The sequence below is a fragment of the Theropithecus gelada genome, chromosome 14, assembly GCF_003255815.1.
Source record: "Theropithecus gelada isolate Dixy chromosome 14, Tgel_1.0, whole genome shotgun sequence".
Taxonomy (NCBI): domain Eukaryota; kingdom Metazoa; phylum Chordata; class Mammalia; order Primates; family Cercopithecidae; genus Theropithecus; species Theropithecus gelada.
This window is the reverse complement of record NC_037682.1, coordinates 86037901-86063482: the sequence shown is the minus strand read 5'-3', so window position 1 is coordinate 86063482 and position 25582 is coordinate 86037901. Positions and strand designations below refer to the sequence as shown.

Below are 25582 nucleotides of genomic sequence, written 5' to 3'. Positions count from 1 at the left end.
AAAAAAAAAAAAAAAAAAAAAAAAAGAGAGAGGAGTATCTGCATCTCTCATAGTATTGGGTGGGGTCATTTGCACATCACAAGTGCTCAATAAATATTTGTTGTGATGCATAAAATAATAAATAAATATGGATTTTCCCATAATTCTCATATGTAAGTTTATTTATTCAAGTGCCTTGTATATCTGTCTCTGAACTCTAGAACCGTCCAGTACAACTCAAGGATATTAACACAAGCCATCTAATACCTAAGAGGGAGGTTAAGATAATCCCTCCTTTTTTTTCTTTAATAGGCAAAGCTTACATTTTACATCAGGTAACGGCTTTAGATTGGACTTTGGTTTATGGCATGTAATTAAAGACTGTGGTTGTTTTACACATACATATCTGGCTCAAATTCAATATTGAATCTTTGCCTTTTATTTCAAAGTTAGATCATTAATCATTCAAATAGTTTTGTAGTTTCAGTTACTATGTTTAAAGTGAACTTTCTTTTCCTAAGCCCTAGTAGCCCTGGTAATGCATTTAAAATGAACAGATTTCACACATCCAAAACCATACATAAATTGTATTCTAAGTTATATTTATTTTATTGTTATGTATTTACATATCCTCTTTTGCTTCAAACCTTTTATCTTTTGAAGTTCTAAATTTGGTAACTGAAACATCGGGATTTTGTTTTTATCCCCCATACTTTAAGTCAAGGGTCAGCAAACTTTTTTTTTGTTTGGAAAAAAAAAATCACCAGATAGTAAATATTTTTGACTTTGTGGGCCATACAGTCTGTTGCAGCTACTCAAGTCAACCACTGACAATGTAAACGTAAATCCAGCATGGCTAGATTTGGTAAATGGGCCATAGTGTGAGACCCTTTGCTCTTAATCATTACACGCTTTCACATATACCAACCCAAGCTGTGATGAACTTTCATCCAGATTATTTTAGTCAACTTTCATCCAGATTATTTTAAACCTTTTGGTTGCTCTCTCCACCTTACCTTCACAAAGTTTACTGTTGAATAGTAAACCCATGGAATACAATTGGGATCGGAAGGCCCTGGACCGGATCTTTTAGGGATATTCCATCTATAAGTTTTTACTTCTCCTGTAATAAATGAAATGGAAAAAATTTATTAGAATTACCTGTGTTTCAGATGATTTATCTGAAGAAATACAAGCAGGTCTTTATATATTTCATTAATGTTTATTGCTGGAGAGAATTACTCATTCATTACAAATGTTCTTATTAAACTCCCATCTTGATTTCTACTATTTCAAAATGAAATGGCAGATTTGTCATGTCAGGCTCCAGCCTTCCCTCTAGTTTCCCTTTTTTATTGTCAACTGGTGTGTATTCAGGAAATAAGAACATTTTATACCTTACTGTTTTTCCTCCTTAAATGTTGTATCTTCTTCCCAAGAACCATCTTTGAGCACATCTTAGTCATCAAGGGCCTCTGCCTTGACCTCTTATGGGAGTCACCAGGGATATTTGTAAGCTCTTGCTGCTCAGGTCTCACCCCAGACCAGTGAAATTGGAGAGTCTGGGGTCTAGGACTCTGGTGCTAGTGTTTTTTTAAAGCTTCTCAAGTGGGCAGATGAGATTTGGTGAGAACCAGAATCAGAGAGACGTAGTTCCAAATCTCAACCCTATGACTTCCTTTTTCCTACATTTGACAAGCTACTTAACTTCACTAACCTTTAGTATCCTCATCTGTAAAGTGGGTTGGTCATCATAGTTTTCTAATTGTTGTGAGGATTAAATGAAATAATGTAATTAAATACACAGGATAATGCTTCATTTTGAAGGCAGTTAATGTGTTAATTTTTATGTTTACTACAGTAGTCCCCCTTTATCCAGGAGGAATACATTCCAAGACCTCCAGGGGTTGCTTGAAACCACAGAGAGTGCCATACCTATATATACTATGTGTTTTCCTATACATGCATACCTATAATTAATTTATAAATTAGGTACAGTAAGAGATTGACAATAATAAAATATGACAATTATAACAGTACACTATAATAAAAGCTATGTGAATGTAGTCTCTCTCTCACTCTCAAAATATCTTTTTATAGTCTCTAATTGAAGTTATCTCAAAATTTCTTAATATTTTCAGACCAAGTTTGATTCAGGTAACTGAAACCAAGGAAAGCAAAACCGTGATAAGGGGGAGCTACTATAAGAACAACTATGGAGACAGTAAAAAGATCAGTGGTTGTCAGGGGTTAAGGAAGAGGAAAAAACAAACACCAGAGAACAGAGAATGTTTAGGGCAGTGAAACTATTCTTTATAGGACTACAATGGTAGATACATGTTGTTGTGCGTTTGTCAAAACCCTTAGAGTGTATACACCAAGACTGAACCCTAATGTAAATTATGGGCTTTAGGGGATGTGTCAATGTAGGTTCATCAGTTACAACAAATGTACCACTCTGGTGGGGGATGTTGATAATGGGGTTCCTAATGGAGGTTCCTAATGGAGCCCTAGAAATTCCTAAACATTTGGTCATTGGATGAATGATGATCTCATACCAGAGTGACTAGATGATGGCTGAAACACATTGACATTAAGATGAGCTCTTTAAGACCCCTCTGAGGTCAGAAGAGAGTTGACTCCAGTGTTCTTCTTCAAGATGGAGCAGACCTCTGACGCAACTTACCTGGTTTTGTCATGGGCACTTGGAATTGCTTTCCACTATCCATCTCCTCCACACCCTGGGCTGAGATGGAGTAGGGCCTACTGGCTTTGTTCTTAAATATGATCAGGATGGTGTCGCCCACCTCAGCATGAATCATTGGGCCTAAAGGCAGAACACAGGACTGTGTGCATTATTATTGCTCTTTCAACATTAATGTAATTTAAATATAGGCAGTAGTGAGCCAAATAAAATAGTTTGGCTTTAGTTGTTTTTCTGAGAAAGGCATATATAAATCAACTTTGTTTTAGAGAGCAACATTGTGTGGTATTAAATATCATGTAGTCTTTAGCAATGGGTTTAAATTCTGCCTCCTTCATTTATTAGAGGGGCCTTGGGTAAGTGATGTAATCTGTCTGAGTTTCAGTTTCCTCATCTGTAACATCGGTTTAGTAATAACTTTCGTGTGGAATTATAGTAAGAACTGAATAAGATAATGTATGTAAAAAGTATTTACTTCAGTGCACTGATATACCATAAGTACTCAGTAAATGCTTAACTTTTTACTACTGAGAAATCATCTCCAGGAAAAGCCATATCCACATGATATGGTGACTTTCAGTTGTAATCCCCCTGTGTATAACCTTTGATAAGTCTGAAATTATTCATTATCTGGTAAATGGATGACAATAATAATGAAGATCCAATGAAATGTGTATAAAAGGAATTTGAAAGATTAGAGTGAAATAAAATCATTTATGTATTAATTTATGATTAATACAGTGACTTCATGAATGCACGTCTAACTCTGTTTCTCAATATTTGTTTACCCAAGGAGACAAGCACTCTTCAGCTACTCTGGTGTGTGCATTTCTGTTGGAAGCAACCAGGCTGTGTGCCCATGGAGATGAGCCTACACCTGGCTGAGAGGGCCTGTAGCAGCATGACTTGTGCACTGCTTCATGGTGAGTAGACTCCCATTTCAGAAGTGCCTGATTCCTATGGCTCTCTCTTGGGTATTCGGTGCATTCTACATTCACAGGGAGATACACTCACAGTTGGTGGTCTGGCCACACATATCAATTCCTTGCTGATTCAAGCCATGGTTTTAATTGCTTTTCTGAGAAAGGTATATGTAAATCTAAAATTTGTTGGACTGTTATTATTTTCAATTTTCTCTCAATTTCTTAAAACATAAATACATTAAATTAAAGTAAATAAATAAAATTTTCTTAAAATATTTAACATGAATCAGGAAGTTCTAAAAAGCACTCATTTTTTTCCCCTTAATGGCAAAATTAGAAAAGAAAACCCGAAGACAAGTGGACTGGGCTGAAAAAAAGAAGAAAATGCTTTGCATGTTCTTAAACAGTACATTTGGTTATAGTTAGAAACAAGTGCCTATGTATGCATATGTTAAAATCATTATTTGTGTACTCATTACCACCTGAATTGCACATGCCTTGCTATACTGGTTGGTAAGAGCAAATGACTACTGATGAGTAAGAGCAAATGACTACTGATGAGTAAGAGCGAATGGGTACTGATTCAGAGCGTGAGAGGTCACTATCAGGGAATAGTAATGAACTGAAGTGTGCCTGCCATGCGCCCAGTTTGAGGAACCCAAGCCTTTCCCTGAGCCGCAGAAAATGAGTAAATAGGCCTCACATTCCTCTGGCTGAAGTGCTGATGGGCTTGCCTCTCATAAAGTCAACTCATTTGTGTCATTTTGCTGAGAAGAACCAAACCAAAGAGCCTTAGAGGCACACCTCAAACCCCTCAGCAGGACTAGCACCTCAGCGTCTTTAAAGCTCTGTCAACATCACAGCTCAAATGACTGAATGTTTCGATCAGGGCTGACTCACTCATTTGATGAGACAAACAAGCTTATCTGTGAACGTTAGTAGACTGTGGAAGTGTGGGGTCTACTATACCTCCACATGTATTACATGGATGGAGCATTTAATTTAATAATTTATCAAGCTAGGAGTTGTGGGGCCTTATTCTAATGTTGGAAAGCCCTGTGTAAGACCATACTGTTTATATAAGTTACCTTGTGTATTAAAAAGTGGGCAGGATTTCCAGAAGTCCCTTAGATTTGCCCTCTGCTTTAAGGTCTTATCCCCAAGATGGGGTCAGAGGTGACTTCCCATGAAGAAAAGTGGAGAAGGAAAGCAGGAAGAGCTTATCTCATTGCCAGGTCCGGCAGCTCAGGTTCTGAGAAGGCCATGAATAAGGGCCTCCTAAACTGAGAGGGACCTCTCAGGAAGGAGAAAGCCAGACCTTTCTCCCTTGGCCCCATCTCACATAGGAGCTCTTCTTTTGTCATAAATATGTTCATGGTATGTTGCAATAGCACTGTGCATGGATAACCCAGGACCTTAAGAAGTTATGGAAACATTCTGCCTGCTGTTCTGACACATCAAACTATTTCAAATTAAAACTTCCGAGCTCAGTATAGGGGTTGGAAAGAAGCTTTAGGGTATCATACACTAGTTAGACTGCCCCAATGTCATGGATTCCTATTTGTGTGTTATCTGGTAGTCTTATTATGACTATTTTTTGTATGAGTTGAGCACTCAGCACACTCCCCGATAATGGTAGAGCAGGAGAATATTGCACTTGGAGGAATGCAGTCAAGCTACTCTTTTCTTCTATCCTTTCTCAGCCACAAGTCTAACAGAACACATGAGTGTGTGTGCATGCACATGCTTGGGGCTGACAGTGCCCGCCTGAAATCTGTGCCATACCCAGGAGTTCTAAGTGCTCCTCTCGTGGTGGTCGGGCTTTGATCTCCACAAATTCTCCATCCGTATATTCCCTGTAAACCACCTTCTTGTACTGAGAGCCAATCCAATTTTCAGTGCGGTTCATAAATATATCTCCATGTCTGAAAATCAGAAGCATCAGAAATTAAAGTTGTCAGAAAGCAGAAAAGCTTTGAGCGCTTCTAAGTGATTCAGGGGTACTCTGGAGAAGTGCTCCCCAAACCTGGCTGTGATCAAGTGCTCCCTGGGGAGCTGGCCTTTTGCACCAGACTTTCTGGGAGTGAGGCCAGGAATCTGCACTTTAAAGCTCCTTGAGTTCTGATATGGGCAGCCCAGCACCAGTTCATGGCCCACCCTTGGAAATCACTATTGTAATCTTCTGCTAAGCACTGAGTAGGGCCAACCTGAGAGACTCCTAAGGATCCTTTGAGGTTGCACCTCTCTTCTGGGACCATCTAACCTTACACACATGCGTCTGCTTGTGTGTGTCATCACACACACACACACACATATATCCACCCTCTACCACCCTGAGTTTCTCCAGATTTCATTTGCATCTTTCTGTACATGGTAATGCTTTTCCACTTTGAAAGATCTCAAGAAGGACTGTAGTCATGTGTTGTGCATACACCCATATACAAATATAGATAGATACAGTTGATACTTGTTATTCACCCTAGTTATATTCTAGAAAGTCATTGTGATAACTGGACTAATAAAGACTGAACCATTGTTCCTAGGGGAAATATAGGGTTAGGTTCCTGCAAACCTCTAGTCATAATATTTTCATCAACTGATCAACATATGACCTTGTTTTACATCTGTTTCTTTTTGAAGACACATTATTTAATATATATTGCTGAGCTCAACAGCATTAACACTGTTGAGCTCATTAACACTGAGCTCAACAGCCAACAGCGCTATAACTCATGCAGGAACAAAGTACCTCTCACATGTATAAGGCACATCAGAGGCTTCTTGCACTCAGGACACAGCTTCATCACTCTGCTTAGGGGGGCATTCTAAACAGTGAAAGCACCAACATAAAGCACACAAGTGCAAAAAACATGGCACTAAATAGTCTGAAAACAAGGACGTTTGTTTACAGTATAAGAGCCAAAACAAGAAGGCAGAGAGATCCTTGTTTGACCTCAGCTGAAAATGTGTACATCAGGCAATATAAAATTTTGCCACTCTACATGTACTTTCAAATGACCACAAAAATGTCACTGGAATTGATTTTGGGGTTAAAAATAAATTTTAGCAAGTAGGCAAATTTGCAAAAGCAGAATCTACAAATAATGAAGATAGACTGTATGTGTACTGTACATGTATAGTACATTTCATCTATTGCCAAGGCAGATCATCACAAAAGATAGATTTTCAAAATCTATTAATTTTATCTCTAAAATACAGTGAGACCCACCCCTTCCATCTCCTTCCACTGAGGGAGCTTGCATTCTCATCTCAGCCACATGTATCACTTACCTATCTTGGGTGGAATTATTCCTAACCATTCTGCCTGCCACCTGTACTCCTCCTTGCCCTCTATTCTCCACACTGCAGTCAAAGGGATCCTAAGCTATACATTTAATCACGTTGATTTTAAGCATTTTTATGATTTCCCACTGCCAAACTCCTCAATTTGACTCTCAAGCCTCACTATCTGCCTTTGCCACCTCCTGAGCCTCATTTCCCATCACTGGCCCCCTACGCTCTGTGCTCTGGTCATTCTAAACATTCACTCTCTTGAACATGATGTGCTCTCCCTCACCTCCAGGCCTTTACACAGGTTGTTCCCTCTGCCACGAACATGCTTCCTTCCTCATCAAGTGAACTACTCTTCATGTCCCAACTCAAAGACTACTTCCTCCCAGAAGCACCCCCTGACTACTGACCTTCTCCCTACCTTTCCTCAAGACAGGGCTGTGTACTTCTGCCATATCTCCTGCTGCACTCTACCCTTCCCCTCTCATAGTGACTGCCTTACTCCATATACTTGTTCTAAAGTCTTACCGTGGACCAGGAATTCTGTGTAGGAAAGGACCTTGTCTATCCTCCACACTGTTTTACCAGCACATTGCACAATGCCTAGCATATAGTAGGTATTTAATAAATGCATGTATACTTCCACCCTAGACGGTATGATTTCCAAGGGAAGAGAACTTTTCTTCTACTTTCATTTTTCAGGAGTCCCAGTTACATGTGGTAGTGACCAGCGCAGACACAACCTGGGAATTTGTAGGGAGCCACACTTGCTAAAGTCCTACGGAGCATGCGCGATCCCACTGAAGAGCCCTGGCGGCGGCGCCTGTGGTACCTTTCCCCTCTTGCGTCCAAGTGCTGCTTTTCGAACTCCCAGTTTTTGTTAGGGGCATAATCCCATTCTACCTCTTCAGCGGCGATGTAAAAAGTTCTTATCATCCCGTGTGGCTGCTCAGAAGGGTCCCTGTTGTCACAGCTGTTGACCTCATAGATCTGACCCATGCCTCTCGGGAGGTGGTGCATGGTGGCACAAAACACCTTAAAAATACCTGCAAGAGAAATGGCTCCGCATTGAGTGTGGTGCTCGGTATTTTTGTTGGTGATGGTCTGTTTTTAGCAAACCTGCATATTTTATTCCAAAATAACCAGTTAGGTGGATTTTTAAAATACCAGTCACCTAGTAGTTTAAAATCAGACCCCAAGGGGAATAAATTACTTTGAATATATTTACTTCTGTGGGGAGAAAGATCCTGTCCAAAATTCATGTGTAATAAAAAAAGAAACTTACAATATTGCTACCAAGAAATGACTTCTCTGGGTCTCCCCTATAATAGACACCTATTAGAAGACAGTCTCTCCTGGAAAACCACCAATGACTATCTTAACCCAGCCCAGTTTAAAAACAACTAATTACCGGTAAGATGATTATCCTAGACAAGGTTCAGATTAAGCCACATTTCTGATGAGTATTTTGCCCTAAAGGATTTCATAAATTCTAAAGTGCAATAAATATGTAAGGTATTATTATCATTAAAGCCAAGTGTATTACTTCATTAAGCCCTTGAGCAAAGAAGTTTCTCATTTCCAGTGGTAGGTCTATATAATGCTAAATGAAAAGGAAACAGAAAACAGAAAATCAATCAACTGAATTTTTCTATATAACACCAACGATCATGTCTGCCAACAATTATGTAATTTTTAGATTGAATTTTCTAGATGCATTGGCATCAGATAGATATCTCTTAACTGAACTCACCATAAAATCACATAAGACAAATAAAATTATTGAAGATATTAACTCTCAATGAAAATATCGGATCAATAACTCTTCCTTCCCTTTCTCTAGTAGCCTCTGTTTTTAGAGGTGAGGGAGGAGTGTGCCTTTCTTTAACCTTCTACAATGTACAGAGGTATCTTCTATCTGGCTATACATGTAAGTCTGTTGTCTAACCATCGCCAAGTTACCCCTTTTAGATGAGCGAAAACTCAATGGGTTGATTAAGTGGGTACCCACACACACCCAGGCACTGATGAGGACACAGGAGGAAGGGTCTTTATACAAAACCACAGAAAAGACACCTTTGAAGACAGACTTGGAAAGACTGTCTCTGCATTTGTTTTTTTCCAGGCAGCCTATTGTTTATGTGTTGATCATGGCACTTCAATAGTTGAGGAATTGTCTCCTCTAAGAACAAAGAAGATCTTAGACAAGGTAGCTTGAAGAAGAAAGAAAATTAATAATAATGATAATAAAAATAGAAGAACATGGAAATGTTTGAGTTGCAGCCTATAGTCTACTCTACCCAGTTTTGAGCACCCTCTTTCTTGACTTATAGGTAAGGGACAGGAATTTGGTGAAATGGCTAAGCTTTTAAGCAGTCACAGATTTATGCTTATCACCAAACATAAACTGGAAAACGTTGTGAAGCTCTTTAGAAACCTATAGGACATATGGAGTAATAATCAAAGCACTAGAATAAGTAGCTCCATCTCTAAAATTATTCTGGGCGGCTCTAACTTTGAGTGTCTATTTCTATGGATTAAAATAATTTGGCTATTTCACAATCCCCTCCTCTCTTTGGTTTTGAAGAGTGTATTAAAAAAAAAGTTGTGTCCAAGGCATCCCTTGATTTGAGTAATTCATAACTGATCAACTATACTAATGTACAGAGATTGGACACTAGGAAAAATTCACATAGAAAGGACTATGGAGCTCCTAGTCTCAGGCAGTCCTTAGGCAAAGATTTTGAAGCCCAAGCCTTAAGTTCTTAACTGATGACATGGAGACATCTAAACTGCAGTTCCAGTGGAAAGCAAAGAAGTAGAACATCCATTAGTAAACAGCAAGTACTCATCTTAGGTAGCATATTGGTTTCTTGCTAAGACTGATGAAAAAATGGGATTGGAAAAACATGTTCAATGTCTGTAGGGCTTGTTCTCCTCACTTTTCATGCAGTGATTAGCGTATGCTACCATGTGTTGCTCTAGATCTTTTATGAAAATGCCCCAATTATCTTATCAACTTGGAATCTCTAAGAGAAGAAGTTCCAGGTACTGGCATTATACAGGGGTCTCCATAAATTCCAGATCCAATGCAGATTGCCCTGTGGGGAAACCAAGGGTGCCCAACGGAATGAAAACAGAGAAACCCCCCAATCAAAAGGCAGTTATCAGTACCTATGGAAGAGAGACCAGGCTGCAATTATGCCTACATCTATAATCTGGAAGCATCCACTGGGATGTCCATAACTGGTAGATGCTTCAGAGAAGCAACTGAAATTATGTTCATGCTCAATGAGAGCAAAACATGTCCACTTTATCAGAGCTGAATTTTTATGGACTGTGAATCAAAAACATTCTCCTAGGATTTATGCACCAAAGACTTTAGAGGGCTTCTACTTCTGTTTTGTGGATGCTATTTTAGATATTTCCCCTCTGTCCCTTGTACTATGTGTTTGGACTAATAATTCAGGATTCTCTGATTCTAATCGAGACTATATCTATTTCTATACCACTTGAAGTGCACAAAGTCTGTCAATTTCTTCTGCGGGAGGACTGTAAGTGGATGAGCCTGAAGGTAGAAATCTGGTCACCTGAGATGGACCCAGCAAGTTTACCTGCATGGTCTGGCTGCATGAATGCTGTTGTGGCCATGTGGGGAAACAGGGCCAGGGAGTCTCGGTGAGTCCCTCGTAGGTGGATGGTGTTCCCTTGAAAAACAATTCCATGCATGTCGGTGTCAGTGCCCAATCCAATCAGATGCCAGGAAACTCTATCCTTTTTACACATGTTTAGGCCTGGCTGGTTGCCGTACATGTAGCCATTAACAGCTAAATGGAAGAAGAAAGATAGTGAAAAATTATCAGTGTGTATCGGGCAGGGGAGCTTCAAATATGTCAACTGTTTACAAAAGATCCTTGTTTTCAGAGAATAAACAGTACCAGGGAAAAGCCACATGGTGAATCCATTTAAAATGGAGACCAAAATTAACAATGAATAATGAAAATATACGGAAATTATTAAAATGTTGTCTTTAACAACACATATGCAAGAACACTAGTTCAAAGAATGACTAAGGGATAAATCAGATTGTTTACGAAATAATTTCCCCATACTCTTCTCTAAGGCTCTTGATATGAAAACCTTTTTCTTTTGAGGTTATTTTCCTATGATCTCCCTTGTTAAATGTCTCTTCCTCAGTCATTAATTCATTGAATTCTACAAGACCCTCATTTGCCAGTGGGCTTTGCATTTGATTCTAGAAGTTATCAGACATGCTTTTACTGATTACATGGATTCAGCATTATTTGAAAGATTTTTTAATCAATTGACAGTATAGGTGCATGTGTGTTCAGTGGAGAGGGCTTTTTTTAGGGGGTACTTAAGCTTATATGAGGTTAGCCTTTGAGTAAATAAATTTGCTTTATGATAACTTGTACTTTTTTACCCCAACACAATTACTGGAGGGACTTTATTAATAAATAATGATTAGTTAGATATGAAGACCCTCTGTGCTTCCAGAGTGGAAAATTGTTTTTATCTTTGACATCAACCCCAATCCATTGATAGTGGCTATCTGAAGTAGTGCCTTGAGAAGAATTTAGAAACCACATTCTCACGCTATAGGGATGAATGCCATGATATAACAGCAATGTCTGACTGGTGAATGAACATAATTGCGTCTCATGCTTGATGTCTCTTGGAGAAATAAATATTTCTACCTGCCTCCTACTCTCTACTAAGCCTATAGTAGGACAGAACTATTATCATGCACATGAATGACCTTCTGTTATAATCCCATTATCAAATAAAATTAGTTTTTATTAGGTTGGTGCAAAAGTGATTGCAGTTTTTGCCATTGAAAGTAATTGCAAAAACCGCAATTACTTTTGTACTATCCTAATATTTCTGTGCCTGCAGAACCAGTGGTGCTTGGTAATTGTACTCAGATCTGGGATTATTAGTAGAAATTCCAAGAAATTCTGGCACTTCTGAGAAGAACACCACATTTTCTGGAAAAAAAAAAATACTTTGATAATGTCTTTGCAAATAAATGATCTAAATAAATGATCTAAATCTTGTCCATCAAATGTTAATGAGATCTGAGTATAAATCAAGGTGCTAATAAATTCAGTCCTTGACTGGTTGGTAGAGAATCTTCTCTTGCCTTGGAATGCTTGTTTAAAGCCTCTTTTTCTACAACATTCACTCATCCATTCTTTCTTTCAACAAACATGTTTTGAATACAAGCTATATAATAAACACAACACAAAGTATTGTGTACCATGTCAGGCCCTTTCTTTTTGGCTTTGTTGCTCTCTTCCTTCCACTCCCTGCAAGCAGGACTGAAGCTAGAACTTAATTTATAATCAATGTGACATTTGAATTAAGATGCATTATTTTCCTTGAACTTTAACAATGATATATCCTGTATTTATTTATTTATTTTATTTATTTTTTGAAAGAGAGAGAGAGTCTTACCCTGTTGCCCAAGCTGGAGTGCAGTGGAGCCATTATACTTACTTCAGCCTCAACCTCCCAGGCTCAAGAGATCCTCCTACCTCCTACCTCAGCCTCCTGAGTAGCAGCTGGGACTACAGGTGCACACCACCATACCTGGTTAATTTTGTATTTTCTGTAGAGATGGGGTCTCACTATGTTGCCCAGGCTGGTCTTGAACTCCTGGATGCAAGTGATCCTCCCACCTTGACCTCCCAACGTGCTGGGATTACAGGCATGAGCCACTGTGCCTGGACTACATACTGTATTTCTAAATATGAAAGTAGTTTCACATTGCCAAAATAGGGTGGGGCTGGATTTGACGTAGTTCATTCAGTTGTTTACTATTTTTTTAGATGAAGACCTCTCTTATGATAAATTTCTTTTCCAATTTAGCCTCTCCACCAAGAAACTGCTATATTTCCTTATTTCTACCTTAATATCCCCTTTTTATTGTCTACTAAGAAGTTTGGAAACAATATTCCTGTTCAGTTACAGCAAAACCTTTTGTAGAAGATGACACTGAAAATGCACTACTCCGTGCTTTCCATTGGCACAAGAGGGAACTCTGTTGGAAATGAGCATCTGGGACCCTAGGGTCTGTGACCTGGTTGCCGTGGGGCACTTGTAACCTTGGACTATTTTTTACTTCCATGCAAGGAAAGGAGGTTAAGGGCTATTTTGTTATTCTTCCATAATGCTTTAAAAGGCAATAAATGGATTTTATGCTGAGTCCTAAAACAAGCAGGTTAGCACCTGTTGTCTTAGGTTACTTGCTTCAGGCACTTTTATTGACTGCACACTCTTGCAAGGTATTGAGTTTGGACTCTCATTACTCTGCTACCTTAGGTAATATCCCTAAGAGTAATGAGCATCCTGTGTTACTCACGAGCAATTAGCAGGTGGTTTGCTATTGTAACACTCGATAAAAAGAGACAGAGGGAGAATTAAGTAATTCCTCTCAAATGAAGATCTAGGATAGGAACAGATAGTATTTCACAAATTAACACTCACCAGTCACTCATACTACTTAAATAAGTCATTCATACTACTTAATTATAGACACTTTGCTATGTAATGATTATCTCCTATTATCACTTTGGTTTTCCAACTTGATGTTATTGTGAACCCAAGGGAGAGTAGTTTGTCAGTAATTTTCTACATTTATGATGTACTGTGAACTTGGCTAGTTTAAATTTCATTTTATTTATTTATTTATTTATTTATTTTTATTTTTATTTTTTTTTTTTGAGACGGAGTCTCGCTCTGTCACCCAGGCTGGAGTGCAGTGGCCGGATCTCAGCTCACTGCAAGCTCTGCCTCCCGGGTTCACGCCATTCTCCTGCCTCAGCCTCCCGAGTAGCTGGGACTACAGGCGCCCGCCACCTCGCCCGGCTAGTTTTTTTTTTATATTTTTAGTAGAGACGGGGTTTCACCGTGTTAGCCAGGATGGTCTCGATCTCCTGACCTCGTGATCCACCCGTCTCGGCCTCCCAAAGTGCTGGGATTACAGGCTTGAGCCACCGTGCCCGGCCTATTTATTTATTTATTTATTTATTTATTTTTGAGACAGAGTCTCACTCTGTCACCCAGACTGGGTGCAGTGGCACGATCTTGGCTCACTACAACCTCTGCCTCCGGATTCAAGTGATTCTCCTTCCTCAGTCTCTTGAGTAGCTGGGACTACAGGTGCGTGCCACCACGCCCAGCTAATTTTTGTATTTTTAGTACAGATGAGGTTTCACCATACTGGCCAGGCTAAGTCCCCGGACCTCATGATCTGCCCACCTTGGCCTCCCAAAGTGCTGGGATTACAGGCGTTAGCCACCCGCAGGGCCGCTAGTTTAAATTTTGTGTTCCTTCATCTAAGGCTGATAAAGTGTTCTAGAAGTATTAAATTTCACATCTCTGAGAGATAGGGAGGTTTCACTATACCATCTGAAGCTGAAGGCATGAAATAACTTACTCGTGACCAAGAACAATACCCAAGAAACCAAAATTAAGATAATTAAAACACACCAATCATTTTCACTTCGAATGCAAGTCAGCCTTTCATTTACAGGAGGGAAAGTCATTTGTCATACCATGCATTCGGTTGGATTTCACAAATTCTTTATCTTCTTTGTCAATGCTGAAGGGATGCCAGATAAACTTCTGAATGTTTTCATCAAAATATCTGCTCAGATTCTCATCAAAGACTGTGAACAGTAGGTAAAACTCCTTGTCTATTCCTTTCTACAGAGAAGAAAGAAATGAATACATAAAAAGTGCAGCTTGGAGGAATTCACAGAATTGCTTTCCTTTCAAAGTTCACACAAAGTATTAATAAGTTAGGGTAGATCAACATCAGCTATAGAGTTCCCAGGTCATTTTAAAATCAGGATACTGAATGTTGCTCTGATGAATTTATTCCCCATCCAGAAAATGTGTCTTTCTGGTTACATCCATCCTCCAAGGAAATCGGCCCCTGCTCAGAAGACTTTCTACTCTTTTGGCCTTTGTTGCCAGGCTGGTCCTCACTGACTTTTTCTCCTTACCCTGACCTCCAAGCCCTGGCCCAGCCTCTCTCTCTGACTGCATCTCCCTGTACTCACCTCCTAGCTTGCTCCAGGCACCTTGGCCTTTTGCCCTTCCATGAACACACCAACCTCATTCCTGCCTCAGGGTCTTTCCATGTGTTGTGGATCATGAATTGAGGAACTCCCTTCCTCAATTCACTTTTCTGCATGTCACTTTCTCAGAGTGGTCTTCCCTAACCACCCTTCTAAACTAATCACCATCTTTTGCCCAGAAACTCACTCACTTTACCCTATTTTATTCTTCATAGCACTTATCTTCACCTGAAACTGTATTTTATTTACGAAGTCTTTTTTTTTAACTTTTTCCTACTGCAATGTGAGTTTCCTGAGGGTAGGAACACCTCAGATTCCTCTCTGTACCTGCATCACCAAGAAAAATGCCTGGAAAAGCAGGCACTCAGTATACATTTCTGAGTGAAATAATGAATTCATGTAACTGATGAGACTTAGCTAAATTATGTTAACTTGAGTGGGCAGTGAGGGGACAGTGGATATGACTTCCCACTGTGTGTATTCCTAAACAGTCTATTTGAGCCTATCTGACCACACAGCATCACAGATTGCTGCAGTATGCTTTCCTTTAGAGCTCACCAAGAGAGATGACTAGGTTTTCTTTTCTTTTTAATTTAATTTAAAATTTTGGGATACAGGTGCAGTCTGTGCAGATTTGTTACATAGGTAAACATGTGCCATGGTGGTTTGCTGCACCTATCAACCTATCGCCTAGGTATTAAGCACAGCATGCATTAGCTATTTATCTTGATGCTCTCCCTCCCTCCAACCCTACCCCCACAAGCCCCAGTGTGTGTTGTTCCCCGCCCTAGGTCCATGTGTTCTCATTGTTCAGCTCCCACTTATAAGTGAGAATATGCATTGTTTGGTTTTCTGTTCCTGCATAAGTTTGCCAAGGATAATGGCTTCAGGCGCTATCCATGTCCCTGCAAGGGACAAGATCTCATTTCTTTTTATGGCTGCATAGTATTCCATGGTGTACCTGTACCACAATTTTTTATCCAGTCTATCAAAAGACATGGGCTTTTCAGTTGATTCCATGTCATTGCTATTGTGAATAGTGCTGCAATGAACATATGCATGCATGTATCTTTATAACAGAATGATTTATATTCCTTTGGGTATATCTCCAGTAATGGGACTGCTGGGTCAAATGGTGTTTCTGGTTGTAGGTCTTTGAGGAATCACCACACTGTCTTACACAATGGTTGAACTAATTTACATTTCCACCAACAGTGTAAAAGTGTTCCTGTTTCTCCACAGCCTTGCCAGCATCTGCCATTTCTTGACTTTTTAATAATTGCCATTCTGAATGGCATGAGATGGTATCTCATCGTGGTTTTGATTTACATTTCTCTAATGCTCAGTTACATTGAGCTTCTTTTCATAGTTTTATTGGCCGCATAGATGTCTTCTTTTGAGAAGTATCTGGTCATGTCTTTTGCCCACTTTTTAATGGTTTTTTTTTTTTTCCTTTAAATTTGTTTAAGTTCCCTGTAGATTCTGGATGTTAGACCTTCATCAGATGGATAGATTGCAAAAATGTTCTCCCATTCTATAGGTTGTCTGTTCACTCTGATGATCGTTTCTTTTGCTGTGCAGAAGCTCTTTAGTTTAATTAGAACCCATTTGTCATGCTTTGCTTTTGTTGCAATTGCTTTTGACCTTTTCATCATGAAATCTTTGCCTATGCCTATGTCCTGAATGGTATTGCCTAGATTTTCTTCTATAGTATTATAGTATTGGGTTTTACATTTAAGTCTTTAATCCATCTTGAGTTAATTTTTGTATAAGGTGTAAGGAAGGGGTCCAGTTTCAATTTTCTGCATATGGCTACTCAGTTCTCCCAGCACCACTTATTCAATAGGGAATCCTTTCCCCATTTTTTTGTTTTTGTCAGGTTTGTCAAAGATCAGATGGTTGTCGATGTGCTGTATTATTTCTGAGTTCTCTATTTTGTCCAATTGCTCTATGTGTCTGACTTTGTATCAGTACAATGCTGTTTTGGTTACTGTAACCTTGTTGTATAGTTTGAAATCGGGTACTGTGATGCTTCCAGCTTTGTTCCTTTTGCTTAGGATTGCCTTGGATTTATGGGCTCTTTTTTGGTTCCATATGAATTTTAAAGTTGTTGTTTCTAGTTCTGTGAAGAATGGAGGTGACCATCCTTTCCATCCCTCAATGCCTTCTTATCTCTAACACGCTCCTCACCCAAGCCACCTTCATCCTGCTGCATGCTCTGGAGGGACCCTCAACAATGTCATCTGACCACATCTCTCTCCTTATGTGGGACAATGCAGTCTCACCTCATGGTATTCTGGTTCCTGCCTACCTGTTCAGCCTCATCTCTTGACTCTTTCCTCCTGGCACTTTGAAGCAAGGCCAAGCTCCTTGTTGCCCTCTGCACTTGCTGTGTTCTGCATCCCTCTGCCCTTCGTGCACATATTCCCTCAGCTTTGATAGTCTGCCACTCTTTTCTCTTGCAAACCACTAAGCAACCTCATGGTTCTGCTTAGCTGCCCACTTCTGTGATGCTTTCCTAACTTCTCATCAACGATGTGAGTACTCCTTGCTCCTACTATCCCTTATATATAGTTATTTCCTTAATTACATGATGCTTTAGAAGGCAGTGGTATAAGAGCATAAGCTACAGAAGAAAACAATTAAGAATTGAAAGTTTTCGGAATAAAATGTTAAAAATTTGAAGAACATAAAAGATCAAAATGTATTTTAAAGATCATGGGCTATGTGAACAGAAAAACCTAGGTTCTAATGCTATTCTTCTGTTCACCCATTGTGAAGCCTGGAGCAAGCAATTTATCCTCTCTAAGCCCTAATTCCCTCACTTGCAACATGAGGGCAATAGTAGTTCCCACATCACGTTTTTTGTGAAGATTAAATGAGATGACTTAGCTAAAGCACTCAACACAACAACTGACAAATATTAAGTACTCAGTGCTGTTATTATTAGGTGTGACTACAATTGTCCGCAGTACAAGAATGAACAATTGAAAGGCGTTGCATTGAAGAACCTCATTGCTTGACAGGTATTTGGAGAGTAACTGGATTTAATGAGGGTGGGAAATTAGCCCAAGAAAACATTAGAAGGAAGGTGGCAGAACCCTGCATGATGGTGAATATATGTATAACTTAACTGGGCTACAGTGTGCCCAGATTTTTGCTCACACATTATCCTGGGTGTTTCTGGAAGGATGTTTTTGGATGAGATTAACACTTGAATCAGTAGACTGAATAAAACTGATTGTACTTCCTGACGTGAGTGTACCTCATCCAATTGGTTGAAGGCCTGAATAGAAAGAACCAAAAGGCTCACCTTCCTCTAAGTAAGAGAGAATTTCTCCTGCCCAACTGCCCTTGAACTAGGACATTGTCTTCTTTTTGCCTTCATGCTTAAACTAAAATGTTGGCTCTTCCTGGTTCTCGAGCCTGTCAGCTTTCTAACTGGAGTCACCCCATTGGCTCTTCTGGGTCTCCTGCTTGTTGACTCAGCCTGCAGGTGCTGAGACTTATAAGTCTCCATAATCATATGAGCCAATTTCTCATAATAAATATCTCTCTCTGTGTCTCTTTCTCCATATATATATGGAACATCTGAGTAGTGACTGGTGTCTGCAGCACACAGCTATTTTGTGAAAAGCATATAAGTGAGTATATAGTAGGCTCCCACAGCAGCAGGGAAGAAAGGTGAGAGGTCTAAACCATAACCCATCACACAACTCTGAGTATTGAAATGTGGATAAGGGAAATGAGTTTTGCAAATGAGGTCGTACCGGAATTTTCAGTGTTTGTTTGCAGGCCACACAATGTTTAAGATGTGTGTAAGATGGCATCTTCTGCTAACTAAACTTCTTAACCTTGGGGATAAGAGTACTTACACTGTATTTCATTTATTCAAACAGAAATATTTGTTGAATGTCAACAATGTGCTGTGCATTGTTCTAGGAAAGGAAGATAAGATAGGCAAGGTCCTTGCTCCATTGCACTTATCTTCTTGTAGGAGGAAGCATACTATACACATAAGCAAATAAATAAAGAAGGAAACTGTCTTATGGTGGTAAGTGATAGCAAAATCAGGTGATATAAAAGAGATTGACTTAACCTGGTGATCAGAGAAGGCTTCCCTGAGGAGTGACAAGAAGAGTTAGCCATGCAAAGGTCAGGGGAAGACATTCCAGGCATAAGGAGCCTAGTATAGAGGCCCGAAGTCAAAGGCAAGCTTGACCTGTGAGAGGAACAGAATGTGGGTGGAGCATAAGTGGGCATGAGGAAGCGTGGTGCCCACTTGTGGGAACAAGAGGCTGGGGCATGTCTAAAGAGTGTTGGTTTTTATTCTGGGTGTGATAGGAAACCACTAGAGGTGCAGAACAGGAAAGTGACTTGATCTCATTTGCACTTTAGAAAAATCATGCCTGGTGCCCTGTGATAAAATTAATCATGGGGAGGGTGACTATAGTCACCTTAATTGTACATTTGAAAATAACTAAAAGAATATAAATGGGCCAGGCGCGGTGGCTCAAGCCTGTAATCCCAGCACTTTGGGAGGCCGAGACGGGCGGATCACAAGGTCAGGAGATTGAGACCATCCTGGCTAACATGGTGAAACCCCGTCTCTACTAAAAATACAAAAAACTAGCCGGGCGAGGTGGCGGATGCCTGTAGTCCCAGCTACTCGGGAGGCTGAGGCAAGAGAATGGCGTAAACCCGGGAGGCGGAGCTTGCAGTGAGCTGAGATCCGGCCACTGCACTCCAGCCTGGGCGACAGAGCGAGACTCCGTCTCAAAAAAAAAAAAAAAAAAAAAAAAAGAATATAAATGGATTGTTTGTAACACAAAGGATAAATGCTTGAGGGGATGAATACCCCATTCTCCATGATGTGGTTATTATGCATTGCATGCCTATAGCAAAACATCTCATGTACTCCATAAATATATACACATTCTATGTACCCACAAAATTAAAAATTAAAAAAATTTAAAGAAATTAATCATGGGGGAAAAAGGAGACAGCTCAATGCAATGCCTGATCCTAGATCAGACCCGGGACCAGGAAAAACATGTTTTTCTTTTGCTATAAAGAACATCAATGAGACAATCAGCAACATTTTAAAATGTATGTAGATTTGACAATGTCAAGGTCAATTTTCTGACTTAGATAATTTTACTTTGTTTATGTCAGAAAGAGTCCTTGCCTTTAGGAAACACACACTGAAAGACATTATGTCTGCAACCTATTCTCAAACAGTTCAGGAAAAAAACCCATAAAAACAAAGAGAGATAATAAAGCAAATGAGATCAAATGTTAATGAATCTGGGTGAAGGGTATATGAGGATTCTTTGCAAATTTTTTCTACTTTTTCATAAGTCAGTTTTTTTTTTTAAGTGTGAGATATATAGAGAGGTGGATTCAAAGAAAGAAACAGCGTGGGAGTAGGGAGTTTGACTGAATGGTTATTGTGGAGGACCAGGGGTCTTAGTAAATGACATTCTGTCACCTGACCATTCACCACTGTGAGAATTTATGACAATTTACTGCAAAGAGATGCAAACACTTCTTTCCATTTTCATCTCTCCACATGCCTAGAAGAGGACTGACCATTTTGCTTATAGAGGGACTGGCACATAGGTATTTCATAAGTAATAACTCTTGAATTGAACAAACCTTTCCATCTGGCCAAATGATTTTCTCTCTCAGTCAAGTTATGGGTATAGGATGTTTCAGGTTACTTTTTTTTTTTCATGAATTTTGTGTAAGTGGACTAACCATGAATAGTATTTGGCTTAGGCAACAACTCCCACAGACTATGAGGTGCTTCCAGCAAACCTCAAAGGTACTATTAAATGGATACAGCAGGGGCAAAATCAGAACTACCTTTCAAACATTTTCTGGCACTTAATCTCCTTGGCTTAGGTATTTAGCTGTGAGGAAGCAAGAGGACGCATTGGAAAAAGGACAAAGTTGGATGTTCAAGGTCCTGTGTTTTACTGCCAACTTTCACTACTTACTAGGTGTATTTCCTGGAATTCCACTCAATGTCTCTGAGCCTCTTCAGCTTTAAAATATGGATAATCATTCTGCTTTGCCTTGTGTGCTTGTTGAGGCACAGCATAAACATTCAGTCTTATAACACATGCAGTAGACATTTCTGGGGTTGTTCCTTCATGTAGAAAAAGGAAAATCCAAATAGGATCGAGATATTTTGTGTGTTTTAAATCTGGAAATTCTTTTGAGTCCAGAAGTGGAGTCACACAATGCCAAAACTTATAAAATATACTATTTAAATAAATGTCCTTGCTATTTCTGATGGATAAAATAGATGGTTAAATGACTGTATTTTTCTCTTTTCATCAATATGTTTAATATCATGTAGACATAGCTTGAAAGGCTCTGCTTCACTACACTAATCAGTTGATCCATTCAAATCTCTAAGTTGGGACTTGCAAGAAGTTATCTAAATGCTTTCTTGTTCCTTCTCAACCTTGGCTGCACATTGGAATCATCTGGAGATTCTGATTTAATTAGTCTGTAGTATCTGAATAATAGATGTTTAAATGGTCCCCAAGTATTTCTGATGGTGGCTAAGTTTGAGAAACCTTGTTCAAGAAGATAATTCCCATTAGTGTTCCATGTGGATCTCTAAAGATTCTGTAATAAAAGCAGCACACAGAAAAAGAGGTCTGCCAAATCCTAACCACAACAAGCAGAGATTCCAGGTTCCCGAGTGAGCATTTGTAACTACAAATTTAGATGTTAAATTTTCACCACATAATAAAATAAAATCTCCATTATGTAGAAGTCTACTTCAAGAGGAAGAAAGATAAATCGCTTTTTGTAACTGACTATTCCTGTCTCATCTCTAGCTCTGTTGCAGATCTCTCCCACATACAGCCCTGCGAAGAACTGGTGACACTCAATGGCCTACCTGTGTCCCATCAGCATTGAGGACGCCCTTTTTACAGACTAGCAAAGGCCCTACCAGGCCAGAGCTGGTGTCCTTAATTGGATCAACTGCTGAGAAGTAAAGATAGGTCAGACAGGGAGGATCACCAGCAGTTGGGCTTACGCTCTCAGGCACTGTCCACTTGTATGTGAAGGTTTCACCTGGTTTAACATGTGCCCCTGGTTTCACAAATCCTGAGGATATAAACAAAACAATTATTCAAAGCAACAGGCAAGAACATTATGTTGGTCAGACTGGGTCTTCCAGCCCCGGGTGTCTCCCTCTGATGATGAAGAATTTTGTACCAGGAGAGTGGTTTTCTCTTGTGTATCCTACCAGAGGAGGCCACTGCCACAATCTACTGGCTTATGAGATGAACGTTTAAATCAAAGGATTATCTTCTTAATAAATCCCATACAGTTTCTTACTCAAATGCCAGCCTTAACAAATATTAAAAGACTGATAATGGCCCATTCAACAATTAAGTGAAAATTCATAAAATATCACTGGAATGCTTTCTATGTAGAATATATTATACTTGGTCTTGCAGAAGATACCCAAAAGAATTAAGCAAGAAACCTGTTTTTAAAGAGTTTGAAATACAGGAAACTGAACTCGGAAATCATCCAAATAACTACAAGATAGAGGAGTTTAGTGAATGCCCAAGGTTACAAAGCTGATAAATAGCAAATCTGGGATTCAAATTCAGTTTTTGTCTGATTACAAAGACTGTGAACTTAACCCTTACACCATACTGCCAAAAAACACATTGAATCTTTCCTACTAGACAAGGCCAGAGGCTCACTCTGCATTTTATCCAGTGCTCTGCAAAAAGGTGCCCAATATGTTTGCTGAGTTCACAAGTATTTTGTCTGTTCTAGTGTTCTTTCTGCACACACAAACACACAGTCATTCTGAGCATTTTTTTTCTTTTATTTTTTTAAGAGACAGGGTCTTGCTCTGTCATCCAGGCTGGAGTACACTGGCATGATTATAACTGTAATCTTGAATTCCCAGGCTCAAGAGATCCTCTTGCCTCAGCCTTCCAAATTGCTGGGCTTACAAGCGTGACCCACTGCACCCAGCCATTTTGAGTATTTTGACCAAGGAGGAGAGGACAGGTATAGGAATTGTTACCACAGCAAGAGAGGGTGAGGATGGGTCCAGGGAGAGGGAATTCTCTTCCATTCCTTTCTCCTCTGTCCCCTCACCATCACCACAAAACCTATTCTCAACTGGCATCACACTCGAGTGTTAAGAGTATCCCAGGAAGCCAAGGTGTCTGCTGCAGTGACAGGGATGAGTACCAAGGAACTAGAAGTTTCCCAAGAGCAGTATCATGAATGGATTAGAGTTCTCACAGCCAATGGGCAACAGCTACCTTTCTTACATTTAGAGAACCTGTGCCACGTACTCTGTGATGCGGAGAGGCCATATCAGATGATAAGCACATATTACTGTTTTTTATAAACATATTTGTTGATTTGATACAGAGCAAAGACCATGTGTAAGATGTTGATGTCAACAAACCATTAGAAATCAGGTTTTCCCTTCAGCCTTTACCTGCAAAATCCTATGCAACCTGCAACTGAAAAGCTCTCCATCTTAGAGAAAAAGAAGTGATTGTGAAAGTAGCTCACTTTTGCAATTTACTATATTATTGAGAAAAAAAAGAAAGAAATGAACATTTCCTAAGAACCGGCCATGGGCCAGACCTTGTCCTAAATTCTCTCCCTCCTTTTCCAAAGCCCTGTGAGGTGAGTATTGTTATCTGCATTTGACAGGAGAGAATCAGGTTCAGAAAGTTTAAGTGATTGCCCAAGCCCTCAGGACAGGTAAGGGAAGGCACCAGGATTTGAAGCAGGTCTGTTTATTTCTAAGTGCTTTGGTCACCCTTCCTGTTTACTCCCTAAGGTTAGAGTGAGACTTACCATCTAGGTTTGGGGCTGCATCAGATGCCTTGTCATAGATCACACCATGGGGCAAAATGCTATAGACCTTGTCAGCTTTATTGGCAAAGGTCACTAACAGGGTATCACCCACCTCTGCCTTGATGACTGGGCCTGAAAAATATCAAGAAGAAGAGAGAGAAGAGAATGAAAAGAGACAGAAAGAAGTAGAGCAGAAGAGTCACTCTGTGCAGATGTATATGCCCCGCTAAAACATCTCCCTGGGTTCAATGCATGGGGGATGGTTTTACTGTACCAAGAATTCCAAGATGGGCTTCTGCAGCAGACAGTCTCTTCCTTTTAGTAAAAGTTGCATCAACATATTCAGTATACCGAACCTTCCAGTATTTTCCTCCTATTCTGTTGTCCCCTTGTGTGAAGTAGAGATCAGAGTCACTGAAAAGACATAGGAACCCGATTGAGGACACTTCTCAACATATACACCAAATGCTTTAATTATGGAGCTTTATTCTATCACTTTTAGTCCACTCACCCACCCTTCTCCCCAGAAAAGACAGCAAAGGCTTCGACAATGTTCCCAGGAATAGTCAACCAGCCCTAAAAGTCTTCAGAGTCTGGGTGATACTCAAGCTCATTTCTCTCTTAGCCATTGTACTTTCTTCCCCAGAGGTCCAGCAACTGAAGCAGGCACAAGTAAACTCCTTGTTTACCAATATTAGAGTCCGAGAATGGTGTTCTACAGAGTAACAAAGAGCTAACCGGTTTCTCTGCAGAATAAGCATCCCTCTCTCTCTTGCTGATGTTAATATCAATAGTCTCTGCATCTAGTAAGCTCTTTGACATCTGGCATTATTAAGAAATGGAGTGTCTAGTCAATCAAATAGTGTAATTAATGGAGAGCTACCATATAAACCATATACATGAAATGCCAAATTTCCAAGTCGTGAATATGATAATATAAATTCTGACTAATACTGTCTTTATACTACCTTATTTCTGTTAATGGTACCATCACTCCTGCAGCCATGTAGATTTTCTTTTTCTCCTTCATTCCCTTAACTCATTCATCCTTACTTTGTAAAATTTTCTGGCACTCTTCCTTTTCTACTCTCCTTGCGCATCTTTTCTTTTCCTTTCTTCCCACTACCATGACCCCAGTTCATGCCCTAATCACACTGGGTGTGGCCCGTTATATGAATCTCTGAACTGTATCCTCTATCTGATACTGGCTCATTTACTTTTCTTCTTAGCATATACACACACAACTATTAGATTAGTGCAAAAGTGAGCCAAATGGTCATAATGGCCAAGACCGTGATTACAAATTACTTTTAATGGCCAAGACTGCACTTACTTTTTCACTTAATACAATATTAATCTCCAAAATGGTAATTTTGTCATTTACCTGCTCCAAAATCTTCAATTGTTTCCAATTGCCAGTCAAATAATGTTCAAAAAGATTAAAGGCCCTCTGCAATTGATATCCTGTTTACCCCAATTCTCTATTTCTCTATGCAAATGCCCATTCTTCTATGCAAATTGTTACTGCAGTCTCATCTGTTCATTCCCCCCATGCCATAGGTGTTTTGCATCAATCCCTGCATCTAAAATTCCCTTCTTCCCTATTCAGTTAGATAAATTCTATCACTCCTCAAGATCTTGCTTAAGTCTCACTTCCTCTATGACTAGCTTAGCTCTCTCTGAACACCCAGATAAGTCACTACCAGGAC

General features: G+C 39.6%; 1 protein-coding gene across 1 annotated transcript in view; it reads right to left on the bottom strand.

The window, feature by feature from the left end:
• Positions 1–25582, bottom strand: part of HEPHL1 (hephaestin like 1) — an 86714-nt gene that overhangs the window by 10329 nt on the left and 50803 nt on the right. Inside the window, exons 7-15 of the mRNA XM_025357404.1 lie at positions 24148–24287; positions 23874–24005; positions 21925–22136; positions 14478–14628; positions 10512–10724; positions 7730–7943; positions 5392–5531; positions 2666–2806; positions 996–1102 (exon numbers count right to left, since the gene is read on the bottom strand). Of these exons, the coding sequence (XP_025213189.1) occupies positions 996–1102; positions 2666–2806; positions 5392–5531; positions 7730–7943; positions 10512–10724; positions 14478–14628; positions 21925–22136; positions 23874–24005; positions 24148–24287 (1450 nt within the window). The remainder of the gene's footprint in view (positions 1–995; positions 1103–2665; positions 2807–5391; positions 5532–7729; positions 7944–10511; positions 10725–14477; positions 14629–21924; positions 22137–23873; positions 24006–24147; positions 24288–25582) is intronic.